Source organism: Ylistrum balloti, unplaced genomic scaffold, assembly GCF_031769215.1.
Source record: "Ylistrum balloti isolate Yb309-2 unplaced genomic scaffold, AGI_CSIRO_Ybal_v1 Utg369724, whole genome shotgun sequence".
NCBI classification, from domain to species: Eukaryota; Metazoa; Mollusca; class Bivalvia; order Pectinida; family Pectinidae; genus Ylistrum; species Ylistrum balloti.
In genome coordinates this window covers 6,696-23,385 of record NW_026781942.1, presented here as the reverse complement: position 1 = coordinate 23,385, position 16,690 = coordinate 6,696, and the positions used below count along the sequence as shown (strand labels likewise).

The 16,690-nt window shown below is 39.1% G+C and overlaps 1 protein-coding gene across 1 annotated transcript; it reads left to right on the top strand.

Annotated features, from left to right (window-relative positions):
* Positions 1 to 415: 415 nt before the first annotated feature.
* Positions 416 to 10,206, top strand: LOC132565458 (pituitary tumor-transforming gene 1 protein-interacting protein-like). Its single transcript, XM_060230097.1, has 7 exons — positions 416 to 707; positions 1,560 to 1,609; positions 2,133 to 2,241; positions 2,640 to 2,748; positions 3,306 to 3,371; positions 4,275 to 4,321; positions 6,628 to 10,206. The coding sequence occupies exons 1-7, from the start codon at positions 506 to 508 to the stop codon at positions 6,669 to 6,671; spliced, it is 627 nt and encodes a 208-aa protein (XP_060086080.1). The 5' UTR covers positions 416 to 505; the 3' UTR covers positions 6,672 to 10,206.
* The last annotated feature ends 6,484 nt before the right edge of the window (positions 10,207 to 16,690 follow it).

Genomic DNA, 16,690 nt, shown 5'->3' with positions numbered 1-16,690 from the left:
TTCAAAACATTTGTTTGTTTTCCAAAATAATTTTCATCAAATAACAATTTACACTGGTTATATTTGGTAATTGATCAAATAACCGTGTAATTGAACTATTAGGTCCTGTAAATTCACAACGAGATCAATAAAGTTCTGATAAGTCACATTTCAACACGCGAAAATCTCTATCTCGAATATCATAATCATCACATGACGGCTGTCAATATATCACTACGCATTTGTATTGCTAAAACTTTACAAATGTGTCCTTATAATATTCAATGTTTAGATGTAAATGAAATGTAAAACCATCGAAAATGTGAAAATGTCTTGTGAGCAGCAATCCAATAAAAAATATGCATGTCCGATCATTTTAGAACTATATTTCATTCATTTATCTTTACGTGGTAAATCGCCGGAGGTAACAAATTTTGCATTCTATTTCCTCCTAGTAAACAGAAAGTTGTTTCTTCCGTCAAGGAAATACGTTAGGGGAAAATTGACAACAAGGAAATATTTAAAAATGCTTTTAATTGGTTGTTTGATGATTTTACTGCTGGGCAGTTCATATGGAATGACTACTGGAAGTCCAACAACGGAATCTCCTACAACACGGTCTCAAACGACAGAGGCTCCGACGACGAAAACCCACACGACTCAGAAACCAACGATACCTCCACAAACGACAGCTGGGGTGAACTCAAGCACTATGACTCCAGAAGCAGGTATTAACGATTAAGATAAAACTAAGACCATTGCTTGTTTACATTTATTTATGGTTTAAAAGATTATCAAAATTATATATTTCAACTACATAAATTGAGTGGTTACAGTTTTAAATGTCATTTTTTAACAACACTAATGATTCCACAATCTGGTGATAACATTATAATGATAACATAATGATAACTGGAAGCAATGAATGGTGATCATGACTCATCATCTCAATATTAAATATAGCATGTTATCATAGTCACTTTATAGTTATATAATCTGGTTGTAATTGTAATGGTAAGTAATAAGACACAATAAGATACAGATTTATAAAGTAGATCAACTTTTATTTATGTCTTGATGTCCAACAGTCTCACTGCCACTTTTCAGGGCTGATGATGAAATGTTTTTCATTATCAATATAAAACTGGTTGTACAAAGGAAAACATTTACGTTTTACATTACATAATAAATAATTACTTTGTGGGGTTCATCATACCATCCTTTGTATAGGTACAGCCAGCATCATTTTGAGTTGGCGTGGGTCCATGTAACAGCAAGCTGCACAGTGGCTGCATAACTTCACTGAACAAGATATGGGAGGCCTTACACATGCTATTCAGTGCTTTACAGCTGATTGTCCATCAGTCATCATGGTTTCATTGCTTGAAATATTGTAGGCAGAGTGTATGACAAAGTGAGGAATGAAAGTCAAAATTTAAAATAAGTACAATTTTAGTCTTTTATTCTCTAATTTGGTGAGTAAAGAAAAATGAATGATGATTCAGTAACATCATGTGTAATCCCTATTATCCCTATATTTAGAAATATTCTTAATGATACAGAAATGCTTACTTTTACAGAATGTGCAGTACGGACCAGCGGTTGTAATGATTGTTTAAAATTGGCCAAGGTAAGAATAAAATTATTTATTAAATCAGCAGAATCAGCTAGCAGGAACCTGATGGTTGAAAAAGCCTTTCTTTTTGAGTAAAACTCTGTTGTTTTAGGTCAACTGACAAAAATGACACAATGCAATCAGGTTATGTCCATTGTTATCCATCTGTACACAATTTGCAATGTTTTCATTAACCAGTTTTAATGACATAGCTAAGAACATGCATACATGAATTTTTGCTGTTTGGGGACCTTTTGGAGTGGAGGAGTTCTCCTCTCAGTTTTTCTTGTTACCTAACCCTCAAAAAACTCCATTTTAACTCCTTCAATTGACACCCAAGATTAATAAAGTTTTACTCTATGGTATGAGTCCCAGGACTCTTACAATTCATAACTTTAGGGACCTAAGGAAAATCCTGGATAAGTTCTTGGTATAACCTGTTTCAGTTTTACTGGTGTTATTCATGTATGTGCATATTTAAGTTCTATAATTATATATATATATAAATATTAAAAAGTTCTGTTTTTTACTGTTACAGTGTATGTGGTGCAAATCAAAGAATTCCTGTCTGTTATATCCATCTGGAGACATCCTGCCTCACTCCTCACTTTGCCCCCTGGATGATGCCCGTTGGGGAGTTTGTTGGGGTTAGTATAGAAAAAAACAGATGTTATATCTCTTTTTAATTGTAAAGTAATCTGAGTGATATTTAGCAAAATAATTACGTGTAGACACTAGATTCGATAACATATTGTATGTATAGTATAATGAAATGATCTCATGTTCAGCTATTGTACCTATAATATAATGACAGATATATTTATGTCTCTGACAGTTTAAAGAACTAGCAAACATCATTGTTCATGTATTTTACCTGTGTTTCAAATTGAAACATGAAAAATCATGTTTATTCATGTGAAGAAAAATCATCAAACTTTTCCCAAAAAAACGTTGAAATTGGGTTACAGACATACTCTAATTTTTTGTATATTGATATTTCATTACGTTTGGGGAAAACTTATTTGTTTATATTTGATCATTTCAGTGAACTTCAAAGTTCTCCTCATTGTGATGGGATGTATCGGAGGTATCATAGTCCTGGCCATCGCTATCTGTATCTGTTGCTGTTGCTGCAAGAAGAACAGCTCAGCAAGGTATATCCATCTCATCCCCTCATATTCTTGAAAAAAATATCTTAAATTATATTATTAGTTTTGATGAAAGTTTGTTTTACACAATGTCTCCTGTTGATGATGAATGAGTTTGAAAACTAATTTTAGTCCAGAATGGTAAAGAGGTTGTAATTTTAGTCCAGAATGTCTAAGGTGGATGTAATTTTAGTCCAGAATGGCTAAAGCAGATGTAATTTTAGCCCAGAATGTCTAAAGTGGATGTAATTTTAGTCCTGATTGGCTAAAAGGGTGTTGATTGATCACAAATATTGAAGGCCATGGCTATTTCATCTGGTATATTTACAAGAGGAATATCCATCCATCTAAAGGGAAAGGCCAAATTCATGTCCATAATGAAGTTGATATACTGATTAATTTGGTGATTTTATCGCAAGCGCTTCAGAATAGGAGACTTTATACTGTTAGTCTACATTATCTAACTTAGTTGTGGATAAGCTCACCTGTGAAGTGTTCAGTAGGGCTAGGAGTTAAGGGCTATGACATGTGGTACTGATGCACTATTTTGTATTCTTTTTCAGTTATGCCAAAGAAGAGGCTAAAGTTGAAAGGAAAAAGATGGAACGCAAGGCTAAAAGTGATGAAAGGTATTCATTCATACCAGATTAAACAATTTTCTCTTTTTCTTAAAATCCTCATTACCACATAATATGGGTTAAATTGATCCCAACAAAATGTGTCTCAGAAAATTTAGCTGAAGGATGAAGCAAATTTATTAAACCTCAGTACAAATTTTCTAATATTTCAGAGGTAGTTGGCAAGATATAAGGTATCTTTCCTGATATTTGAGTTACCTGGCTGCAATAATATATCATATCTTTAAACAAATCCTTCAACAAAATTTAAACTGCAAATCTCAGAATTATTGGAAACATTTACTCCCGTGTTGTAATGTTGAGGGTTAGCTGGTCGACAACAGTTTACAAATACATATATTTTTGCATATCATTGTAATATTCCTCTGTTTTAAATGTTTCCTAAATTTATTTTGAAGAAAAAAAGATAATCACATGCAGTAGAAAAGATTATTTTCCATTATCCCTATATAATAACCAGAAAGAGTTAGCTGTGTTAGAAGGGTGGGGAAGGTGGACAATAGCTCAATAGGTTGAGGGTTGGCCGACGTAATCTCTAGTATAGATCTGAGGTGCATGGCCCAATGCTTTATACCCAGACAGTTGTGTTTTTCTTAAGAGACTGAGAAATGGACTGGTCTGTTTTCTTGGGCAGGACACTTTACCAAACTGTTCTGGATGGTATATGACTGCCTCCTGTATTCAGTGGAGTGGCCACCAGCTGCTACAAATATACCCCACCTCAAAATGACCCTGACCATTGATGGCCAAAGAATCTCACTAAACAGACACTAATTCTGTCCATTTTCATGTTAGGAAGTCTCTTATAGTCTCTTTTATATTCCAAATTGTTAAAGAAATGTAATTTTGTTTTTTGTAAATGCACATGTATCAGCCTATTTATGTTTGATTTAGGAGAGCTGAAAGGAAGAGCAAGACAGATGAAATCAGGAGAAAGTACGGTAAGTTGATAAACACTCATGTGTATCTTAATCATTAAACTAACTTATGTAGATTTACAAAAATTCTGAATACACTATTTGCTAACTGTGAACATTGGCTAATGTAAGTATACACTGCGATAGCCTGGACATTGTTGCCAGACTACTACCTTTGTTTTCAACTGGTCATATAACATGTAGTGTCTTACATCCAATGTACTTAACCGTACACTTAGAAATCATGATTTTGATATTAGTGACGAACAGGCTAGGTTTCTATCTCTCAGGATGCAGCAGAGTATATGGCAGTATATCTGTAAAAGTACACAACTATCAGAATTTCCAGTCAAAACTAAGAATGTTGGTGAACTTTTCAGCATTATATTTGCCAAAAATGCATGGTCTCTATGATATTCTGACCAGTAAATATCTATTCTACTTCAGGACTCTAGTTTTTGTTAAAGCCCCAAGTTTTTTTGTCTGGGCAGAAGATCAGTTGTAATTTGCTATCTTCTCATTAATGTGCCCCTCTATGTCCTGAGTGTAGCCCTATTCTAGTGTTATCTCACTAGCTACTTGGATACTGAAATAAACATATTCCACAGCTATAGTGAAACAATGCCATTTAAATTGATAACAATTGTTTTTAAAAAGTATTAACAAAATATTCAATGTAGCATATTCATTAAACATTTGCTAATTAATAAAACAGTATGACGCTGTAGATATTTAGTTTCTTGCAGTTTTCATTAAATGTGTATCTATAAATGTCCTTGAGTGACCTGTAACAGACAAACTGATGCCTACTACACTTGGTCTGTACTGGGCTGTATCAGAGGGATAACTGGCCCCTAGTGTCGGTTAATTCAGGTCTCCACAGATATTTGACAACCGGTTGGTTTAAGTGGAACTGTCAGTAAGATTTAATTTGAATATTAATTATGAACAGGAAACTAGTGGAAGTGATTTATGATGGAACTTTTTATTAGAATTATAGTATGTTAGAAACTAGTGGAAGTGATTTATGATGGAACTTTTTATTAGAATTATAGTATGTTAGAAACTAGTGGAAGTGATTTATGATGGAACTTTTTATTAGAATTATAGTATGTTAGAAACTAGTGGAAGTGATTTATGATGGAACTTTTTATTAGAATTATAGTATGTTAGATCTATCACTTGTTGTACCATGTTGTTCTGATTACTTTACTTGGCATCAGGAATCAGTTTCAAAGGTAAGATTTTAATAGATACAAAGTCTGGTTTCATTTTGTTGTTTGGATTATTGTTTTGTTTTTAGTTGATATCTTCCTCTATATGTAAACCTTTACAGACATAAATCATTTTATACTTTTGTATATCTGCTATAATCATGGTATAATTTTATTTTTATACATTTTGTATTTGTTTTGTCCCTGTCTTTCATGTTTTTATTGTGTTAAGTAGAAAATCACTGTGACGAGTCTGTAATTATTTCAGTTTTTTCTCCCTTTAGTATTTCATTTTTTTTATTCTCACGGTGAATGATTTTTAGATGTACATTTCAGTATTTGTTGTAAAATTTACACTTCACTTATTATGTACACTTCAGTGGTAGATGCTTACACAAGAGTTATTTACATGTAAAGGACCTTTGTTCAAGTACAATAGAATTTTGTCCACAAATAAGTGAGCTAGGTGTTATTTATAACACTTTGGAGGACAGCCCATCCAAAAAGGTCCTGAAGGCCTGTGACATCTTTAGTCTTGCAAATCAAGGTTGTATCACAGGGTTCACAATTCAGTCAAAAAGTATCAAAACAATAGTAAACACAATCTAATAATATCGTTTTTTAATGATTAGGAACTGTTGCAAATTGTCATACCAAATATATCAAAATATTGCAAAAAAAAAATATATAGATATAAATTTTTTTATAATTTTAGAAACATTTTAGGTATGACAGCTTTTCATCGAAGCGATGCACCTACTTCTGGTTCTTGTACACCAAAACAAAAAGTTTGATATATGTTATTTGTAATATTATGTAGAGAGCCAAATGTTGGAAATTTCAGACAAATCAAGAACCAGGAAAATTGTTGTTTCAGACTAGTAAGCTCTATTTCCAAGTCCTGAACTAAATGTTGAATTTGTTTTCACATGTTTCTGTTCATTTACATGTACAGTACGTTTGTGTGTCACACTTTTTTGAGGAAAGATTAACAATTGCTTTACTGAGAGTATCCAGTATTTGGTACATTTTCATATTCTTAAATTTCACAATAAGATTCACAAATGATTTATTTTTCATTATTTTAATGAAATTGTATTTTTCCCTCCTACACAGGTCTCATCAAGGATGACAACCCCTACTCCAGATTTGATGCTTAGTTCGGCAATGAAAGAAACATTCCAGTTACAAGTGCTGTTTCTGATACCTGTAGTACACAGTCTTCTTTAGAAATAATTCTTGAACTGTTTTTTTTTTTGTACAACTCAGTAAAAAATTTGTAAAATATATTAGGTATCAACAAAAATAATCCTTTCATTAAGGAAGATAGGCTATGTTTAGCGGATTGAAGTATTGACTTTTTTAAATATTGAATAGCCGTTCTTTGAAAAATCAAAAGTTTTGTTTTTATATGTATATGAGTTGAAACTATTTGCCAGTTTGCTGCCGGATAAGAAAATGTTTCTGTGATGTTTATTTATACTGCAATCAAGTGTATTATACTGAACATTAAAGTTAGAAAAAAACTGAAAATAATTAAAATCGCAATATATTGTTGATGTACATGTTCTATAATGTATATGAAAATCAAGCTGGAACATTAGAAACCTAACTATAATTTAGATGTTTTCACTTTATCAGTGAAACCTGTTTCAACAGAAACCCTGAGGATAAATACATCAGATGTCCTTATTGTCTATTTTTGATAAAATTCTGTAAATTCTTAATCACACATCAGATGGTGCTGTGAAATTGCCATATTTATTGTCCCAAGATTTAAAAATGAAACAGTGTAATAGTACACACATATCATAGTAGTTTGGAGCTTCTGATGAATTTTGTTTGTCAGACGACTCCATGGACGTACATATGAACATGTCTTGAGTGTGTTTAATGTTATCTGATTATATGTAATAAGAAATGTCTTCGTATGAGAAAATATGATTATCATGAAGATAGCTTATGTTAAATATTGATTCCAACATGCTGAGTTTTAATGTAGGTCAAATAGAAATTTTAACCACTGAAACGTGATAAGGTATTGGATCCAAGTTTGGGGTTTGTAGCAAAGGCCTGGATAAGTGCATAGGATCAAAGTTGAATTTTGTTGTTTCATTTAACAACTTGTACATCTGTTGTTACATCCTTATGTCATATATTGGATCAATGTTATGTGATATTTCTTGTTCCATCTGTAGATAGTGCCATTGTTTTTTGTGATGTTGAAAAGCAAGAAAATTTATGTGTCGTGCTAAAAATTTAGGTACCGTTTGATGGTGGTATTCGTTTTTGATTTGATAAAAATAGCATTACTTTAAGATAATCTTTGTGAATTTTTCAATTTATGGACAATGTTGCTTGATCATCATTATCATCATACTTTTTTTGACATCTAACAACCACCCCCCTTCCTTTTTTTTGTGGAGAACATATTTGATTTGCTGAGTGAACTTTTAAATTTACATTCCTAATTCATTGTCATTTGTTGTGAGTTCAGTGAGTTCCTCATGCTACAGTCTGTTTTCAATAACAAATTTTTAAGTACACGCAACTCTTCAGTAGTATTGTCTATATTAAATCCGTTCACATTTCCTAAATAAGTTTGGGTATATGTATATATTCCCTTCACCCATTTTTTTCAAAATTGGCTAACAATATACATATTACTTGTTGAAATAAGATGGTCCACCATTAACGTGGTGTGGCTTTATGAAAACAATTTTTATTTTAGCCACACCGAGACAAAGCAGTGGAGGATTAAATTTCATTTCACTCTGAGCTGCTGGTACTCTCCCCAACATATTATGAGCCTCCAGATTCTTCATTCTTGAAAGAACAAAATATGCTAAAGCAAGTTGTGGTTATATGTGCAAAATCTTCCAAGGTTAACAGGAAAGTCTAATTTGACAATGAAACAGACACTGTTCCATGTTGTATTCTTTGCACGACTCATAATTGACATCTTAATTTATCACTTATTTTTTAAACCTTTTTTGATGTATGCCTTCCTGAATTTTGTTGGCACTATTTGTTTGCTTCTTTCCCTTGAATTCATAGTTGAATACAGGTACAGTGTATAAGTGTAAAAATGTTAAAAATCATTCCGTTACAACTAACATCATATCACTACAATAAGCAGATGCTTTGTTAAAATTCTAACCAGTTTTGACATGCCACTATCTGTAAGCAGACTTAATATCAAACATTTTGTTTAAATTTATTATCAGTTTTGTTTTTTATTATACTCAAGATTATAGACCCACTTCTTTGAAATGAAAGTTTTCTCAATTTAAATTTTTAAAAGAGTTCTTCAAATAAATATGACAATTTAAATTATATTTAGAATGAAAGAATGATAGATTTACAAAATGATTAAAAATCACAATGATAAAATGGATTTATCTCCTCTTAAAATTATAAAGTGTTTGTTAGTCCGTCAATATTTGAGTTGGTCGGTCAACAATTGAAATTATCTATATAACAATACACAGAAGGATATTCTATATTTTTAATGGGAGATAACTCTGTGTATCTTATCTTAGGTATTTTAGATAAATAATGCAGTTTGCTTAAATTATTGTTTTGTGCAATTTGAACCTTTCATTATTCATATCAGTAAAATATGTTTCATTGTACATTTCCATCATCACCTTATGAATGTTACTTTATTTATTCTGCTATTTTCATCGGTGTTTTACTCATGTTTAATATGTGGCCAACACTCTTTAAAGCATTGTTTAACATATTTTCTGATTGAAAACTGTAGATATACCTATTTCAGTGAAAGCCTTTATCTGACCACAGGAATTCAGGGCCTATTTAGATATACATAGAAGTCGATTGTTACTATACTCTCAAGTAACAACCAGAAAACTCTGAAAAATACATAAAAAAGAAATAATTATGAAATCCTGATATCAGATAGAGTTTAACTGAACAAGCTCTAATTATATTTCAGCTGTTTTCTGCAAGCAAGAAAGCATTTCATGTACATTTATAACCACTAAATATGACATCTCTAATTTACTATTGTCTATAATTTGAGGCTTGTCCTATATTAGCTGGAATAAGGTGTACATTTATATAAATTCTTTATCCTGTTTGAGGAAAAGTATTTATATGGAAGTACCCCATTTCTGTTGATATGTCTTTGGTATTTAAAAGTATCTGAAATTTTTGACACATTGGCATTTAATATGTTGTTTTGTATTTCATGCCACACCCAGAACAGAGGTTACTGACTGGGAATGATTTATCTTAATTGCACATAGTCATTGTGTACATGAAATACAAAATATAAATTATGATTACCTGGTTTCAATTTTTCATGAAGAATTTTGATGATGCCTATTTGAGTCCGTTGATTAGAGTTTCCATTAACAGACTCTGCATTCAGATTTTCTGTACTGAAAATTTTCTGTAAAAAATATAAGAACATTTTACATTTTGCAAAAGATGTCACAGTTTGCTGAAGCTGTCCTTTATCAGCCCAAAATTTTGCAGTGTTTCACATATTGATAACATCATATCCGGAATTAGTGTTACTAAGCAACATATTGTTTTTAGGTATATAAAATAGAGAAACAAAGCCAGGTTGTGATAGTGTTAATTACTTGCCAAAATATATATATATATATATTTGTACAAAGCTTATTTTATCTGAAAAAAATATGAAAATAAAATCATGCCTTATAATATGAATGCTTCTTTTATGTATAGTTCATTTGTCTGAAGGGCAAGTGAGGTTACACTGCTGTGCAACATAAAGCACAATTGATGTAACACTGCTGTGCAACATCAAGCACAAGTGATGTTTCACTGCTGTGCAGCATCAAGCACAAGTGATGTTTCACTGCTGTGCAGCATCAAGCACAAGTGATGTTTCACTGCTGTGTAACATTACTTTTTTTTAACAAAATCATTTCTATGACATGTTTCAAGAAGCATTTAAACTCAGGTGACCGTTAAGGCACTTGGGTCTCTTGTTTTCACTTTAATATTGTTTTCCTTTAAATACAATGGTAATAATAATATAATAGAAAGATCTAATGTTCTTATTTATTGAGCCGTCCAAAAGTCGGATGGCCACCATCTTGAACAGCAGTTACAACAAACAATTGCCCACTTCCACTGCTACATATGAGCCAAAAAATTGTTAGATAAGTCCAGCTTACATAGGGAAATTCAAATCGTGAGTGTAATTTCTTTTAATTCAAACTTCGTTTGAAGCCTTAGTATGGGACAACATATTGTTTATATGAGGTCATTTGACCTTTGGTCAGACTGGTCTATAACATTTGCGTCTTGTCTGTCGCCATGTTTCCTCTGCTTTTCACATATCAAGCATCTTCAGTTCAAAGGGTGACTCGAAGGGCCAACATGACCTATTTTTATCGTGCTTCGTCTGCTGTCCGCCATGTGTAAACTTATCCTTTAAAAACTACTCCTCCATCATGGCTCGATTGATTTCAACCAAATTTGGTCTGATGCATCATTGGATGAGGACATTCATATTCTTGTATTCAGAAAGTTGGTAGCCACAGTAGTCATTTTGTAACTTGATTGTACAACTGATTTTCATTATCAAAACCTACCATTTATGAGTCTGATACTTTCAACGAATGTTCAAAATCATCAGATTTGTTAGACCACCAACAAATTCTGTGGTCTGTCCGTCGATTATTAAATGACCGTTAAGGACCTTGTTTCAGAAGGTCTGAAACCTAAGGTGACCGAAAATTGATGCTAGGAAAAGGCAGCCGACAAAATATTCTTATTTTTCAGTATCTTCAAAAAGTGGCGGCCATTTTGTGACATGATTGTCTCATTTTCATTTCAGTAATAATTACCATAACTTTAGTATGCAAATACAGTACCTACACCCATCTTTGTATCCCAACAACAAAAGATTCAAAAGAAAAACAATCCCGCCCTCCCTACGATCCATGAGCCATCACGGCAGGAACGCAGAGTGATCTCCCTTCCTCTTACCTTTATGGCTGCCGACGAGTGCGGAGGTGTCTGAGCTAAGTGCTTTTCTTACTCCTTCTCTTCGTACTGCCATTGTCGTTTGAGTATATTGTTACTCTATTAGTAGTCTATAAACCCATCTCCCAACTTATATTGTGAAATTAAGTATTGTCATTTGTTTATTTTGACCGTATTTCCGGCCGTTTTTTTCCTCCACGTATTCGAGTGCGTGACTACTTGTCTCGTTGATCGGATTTGCGTGAAGTTGGAATTTGTTTTTCTTGCTGCTTTGTCGGCCGTGTTGTACGGCCGTTTTATTTATGCAGTGCAATCTTGCTACGTACGGTAGGCTTTGTGCTCTCGTTCGTAGTTTTTTGATTGTTCGAGAACTTCGTTTCCGGCCGTGTTTTTCCTCCGCGTGTTCGAGTGTGTGACTACTTGTCTCGTCACTCGGAATTTCGTGAAGTTGAAATTGTTTTCTTGCTGCTTTGTCGGCCGTTTTGTACGACCGTTTTCTTTTTTTGCAGTACAATCTTGCTGCGTACGGTAGGTTTTATGATCTCGTTCGTAGTTTTTTGATTGTTAAAAAACTTTTTATCCTTGTTTTCATTGTTACAATTTTTTATTGTTTCGATGCTGGATTAAGGTGCCGGGTTTACGTCGGGGGTCAGCGCATGGATGTTCCTATTTCTATAGATAATGGGAACCCCATGATACCTGTCCCATTTGCCGACATTGCAGCCAGACCTCGCTATGTGAGCTTTGTTTGCACATGGAGTCTGCTGCTTAGGCTCCCATGCTTTTACAGCTAACTTTCCGCCGGAAGAGGGATTCGTCCTCTTCTTCCGGTAAGGGAAGTAAGCTTTTTAAGACCTCCCTCCTCAAGTTCTGAACCAGAGCGTTCCTACTGGGGGTGCTCTCGTTCCACCGAGCTCCGCCCTTCAGCAGGGGGTGGCTCCCTCTGTCCAGGTGCGTCCTGGAGTAGGGGGGGGGCAGCCCGACCCTGACTCGGCGCAGTCAAGGGTCGAATTGGCCGGTAGCTCTCGATAGGCGGCGGTGTTACCGTCGGAAAGGGACTTCCGGTCGAGGTCTCTGATTCCTTCAGGGACCTCGGCGCGCCAGGTGGCGTCGTTGGTGGGGGCCGCTTTGACTCCGGAACTGTGCCTTCGGGTATAGGGTCAGGGGCCACAGACTTTTTGTCAGGATTGTCTGTGGCTACGGGGATTAGTGACACTTGAGTTCACTAATCCTGGTGTCAGCGCGTGGTCTGTTTTCCCACCCTCACAGGCTTCTGGCTCTGGGACTTTCCGTCCCTATCCAGATTTCCCAGTGCAGGGTTTCCCAGGGGGTTTTCCCCCAAGGGTTTGGGGCTTCAGGCCAGGAGTCCGGTTTCCGGTCTCCCTTTCCCCCGGGCTCAGGGAGTAGGGGTGCCTGCGGGCACTTATTCCTGGGTCGCCCAGGCCAACCTGCGGATGGTTTTGGGTACCAACAGTTACTCAGCAGTTACGGACTTAGCCCGTACATGTCTGGGTTTCCACCTGGTGGGAGTGGCGGTTCATCCTGGTCCTTTGGACAGGGTGTCCAGCCCCAGACTCAGGCAGGCCATCTTGGCCAGTTCTGGGGTCACTCCCGGCCCGCTGGACCGTTCCCATTCCCTCAGGGGTTTGGGTTTTTACCCCATGGGTCTTCACTCGTGGAACCCATAGGGGTTGGTCTCTCCTCTAGGAGATGTTATAGCAGTGCGGAATCCCCCCAATGTTCTGCTACTTCGGGGGCCTTGTTGGCCGGTCCTATAAAGGTTTGCCAGACCTTAAGGACTTCGCCTCCAGCGCGGACCCGTCGGTCTCCTGTTCCCAGGGGTCGGCTTCGGGTCTCCGACCCAAGCCTACAGCTACGGCTGTTGGTCGCGCTGCGTCCAAATGCCATAAAGAGGAGTTCCCCTCTGCGGAGATGGCTCCTCTGGCGGCCCCTGTTCCTCCCAAGGGGACTTCGGTCTCTATTGAGGAGGAGATGGACATCGAGGGTGCGGGCTCGGCAGAGGAAGACGATGTCATACATCTTTCTCCAGGGCCAAGAGGGTTCACAAGGGGAAGATGGCCCTGAGACTGCTGAAGCCGAGGCTCAGCATGTGCTTTCTGGGATGCGGGTCCTCCGGGCCAACATCTCCCGGATTCTCAGGGCGGAGGTTTGCCCACCGCCTCAGCATCGTCGGCGCCTGAATCCACCATCCTTCTGGGTTCCCTGGTGGCTCCTCGGGCTTCCGTTCGCTCAGATCGGTCTCTGCCAGAAGGCAATATCATGTCTTCAGTTCTGGCCACGGCCCGGGCTCCGGTTTTAGAGAAGGACTCCTTCTCTACCCGTGCTCCCGGGTTTGTCGGTCTGCAGCTCAGTGTTGGTGAATTGTCGGAGGCTTCAGCTTCCGACTATGCCACACATGATGGGCAGCTGGCCTCTCAACCAGCACAGCTGGAGTTGAGACAGCTGGCTGCCTGGCCCGGCAAATCAGTGGACCAGGTGGTGCTCGATCCCAAAGAGCACCACAGGATGGAGAGAATGTTGCACCTCTCCATCCAAGTTCTGTCATACATAGACTTCCTGACAGTTTGTCTATACAGGGTATCCGATTTGCCTGAGTGTCGGTTATCCGAGACAGAACAGCCGACATACAGGACACGGCAGCCTTGCAGGTTCTCTGCTCGTCAATGCCGTGTTGGCTAGGCAGTTTTCAGTTCTGAAAATCCGCCCAGTCCAGTAACCCTACCGTTTCCGCTTGTTGAATGCCCCCTTCTAGGGCTCTACCCTGTTCAGGGGAGCTCTTCCTTGGGTTCAGAAGGATATGAAGGAGGACTCGGTCGCCTCAGCACTTCTGGTGAAGAGGTTTCAGGCTGAGAAGGCCAGTGCCTCGCAGGGGTCAGTGCCTCCTAAGAAGAAGGCGAAGTCTTCGACTACTCAGTTTTCTGCACAGCCCAAGTCCAAACCTCACTTCAACGGCAACAAGGGGAAGGGTAGGAAGGGTAAGAAACCTCCTGGGGGCAAGAAGAAGGGTTCCTGACTATTTCTGCTTCTTGGCCGCGAAAGGCGAAGGGTATGGCCGGGTGGACGGTGGTTCTCCTTTCCCGGGCTCATGTCCTTCTCCCGCAGGCTCAGGCTCCGGGTGGGCAGACGATTCTCTGGTCTGGCAGGGGCTCAATCTGCCCCATCCGGAACTCCCTGTGGGCGGACGTCTCTCTGCTTTCCTTTCCCAGTGGCAGGATATTACAGATGACGCTTGGGCTTTTGTCGGTGGTCAGGGAGGGTCTAGGTATTCTCCTTCTTCAGGATTCGTCCCTTGCCTCCTGGCCGTTTTTGTTTCTTTCCTCCTCCCGGGGATTCAGAAAGGGCACGGGTGCTCCAGGAGGAAGTAGGGACCATGCTGCCAAGGCAGAGATGCCCTTGGGGCTCACGACAGCTCCTTTGGTGTTCACCAAGTTGCTGCTGGTGTTTCCTTCACTCACGCAGAATAGACGTCCACATCTATTTCGACGACTCCCTCATGCCTCTTTTGGTGTGGGAATCGTTAGTGAAGGACACTCGTCTGGTCCTGAAACTCTTGCTCAGAGTCGGCTTCATTCCTTCCAGAGAGAAGTCAGAGGTTCCTTCATATTAGGACTTCTTCTTCCTGGGGAACCATTTTGACATGGTTCGGGGCTTAGCCCTTCCACCTCTGGAGAAGTTTGAGAAGGTCAGGGCTCTGGCTCTGACTTTCATCACTTGGTCGCTTGTCCAGGTACATTGGTTCCTCAGTTTTCTGGGGTATCTCAACTCCTTGGCATATGTGGTCCCCCTAGGGAGGATTCACATCGGACCTCTCCAGATGTTCCTCCTGTCTGACTGGGTTCCGTCATCCAGGAGGCCTGGATCCCGCTTACCCAGTCGGTCAGGGAGTTCTCTTGCTGGTGGACCATTCAGGAGAATGTTTTCCACGGGGTACCTCTGACCAAGCCTTTCCCCTCTATGATCCTGTTCATGGACGCGTTCATGACAGGAATGTGAGCTTACCTCGATGGCCAATGCCGCTCGGGGGAGTGGTCTGGCGAACAGCTCTCGGAGCACATCAGTGTACTTGAGATGAGACTGTTCATTTGGCTCTGCAGTCCTTTAGGGGTATCCTGCAGTCCAAAGTGTGGCTACCGACAACAGTTGTCGCGTATCTGGAGAGACAGGGGCCACCAGGTCTCATGTCCTGTGTGCCCTCTCCATCCACATCCTTCTTCTCTGCCAGGACATGCAGTTGACCATAGCGGTCAAGCATCTTTCTGGCAGGCTGAGTGTGTTGGTGGCCACTCTCCAGGCGCCACCAGCCGGTGTTGACGGAATGGCAGCTGTGTCCCTTGATTTTCAAGGGGAATTGTCAGGCGTGGGACAGACCTATTATAGACCTGTTTGCCACTTCCCTGAACAACCAGCTGCTAACCTTCGTCTCCCCGGTCCCAGACCGTAAGGCGTGGGATGTGGACGCCCTTTCTCTGGAATAGGAAGGGACGTATGCATATGCATTCCCTCCCTTCAACCTGGTGGGCAGGGTTCTACAGAAGTTCTGGGAGCATCACTGCTCCTTACTTCTGAGAGCCCCTCTGTGGCCGAGGCAAGCTTGGTTTCAGGAGCTCTTGTCGTTTCTGGTGGAGGAGCCCTTGGCTCTCCCCACCAGACCGAATCTCCTTCGCCAGCCTTGGCCCAGAATGACACACTCTTGACCAGAGATCCTCCACCTTCACGCGTTGAGGCTATCTCTGGAAGCCACGCCAAGGCAGGCTTTTCTCAAGAGGTGTCAGATTGCATTGAGCAATCAATCAGGGCTTCCTCTTCTGCCGTCTACCAGTCACGTTGGATGATCTTCTGTGATTGGTGTGTCGGCAAGGAAGCTTATTCATTCGAAGCCTCTGCATTTGATTGCGGACTTCCTAATCTCTCTGTTTAGGTACCGCTATCTGCCACCTGGCACTATTGCTGGCTATCGTACAGCTATTGCCAGAGTTCTTGCTTGTTATGGCAGGAAGGAGATCGGTTAGTCCTCCTCTCTTTCTGCCCTAATCAGAGGCTTTGCTATGAATAGAGTTGTTTTTAGCGAAGAATCAGGTTCCGGGGTTCTCGCACGATCCCATCAGGATCCTGGCTGTGACTAGCTCGGAGGAGCGAGATAGGTTGCTTTGTCTTTGTCGGGCTCTTAGGT

What these genes read in the sequence shown, in the direction of transcription:
- LOC132565458 (XM_060230097.1), top strand. Translation starts at nt 506, where the DNA reads ATGCTTTTAATTGGTTGTTTGATGATTTTACTGCTGGGCAGTTCATAT. An exon ending in CACTATGACTCCAGAAGCAG is followed by an intron (nt 708 to 1,559) that starts GTATTAACGATT and finishes TTACTTTTACAG; the next exon opens with AATGTGCAGTACGGACCAGC. An exon ending in TGAAATCAGGAGAAAGTACG is followed by an intron (nt 4,322 to 6,627) that starts GTAAGTTGATAA and finishes CCTCCTACACAG; the next exon opens with GTCTCATCAAGGATGACAAC.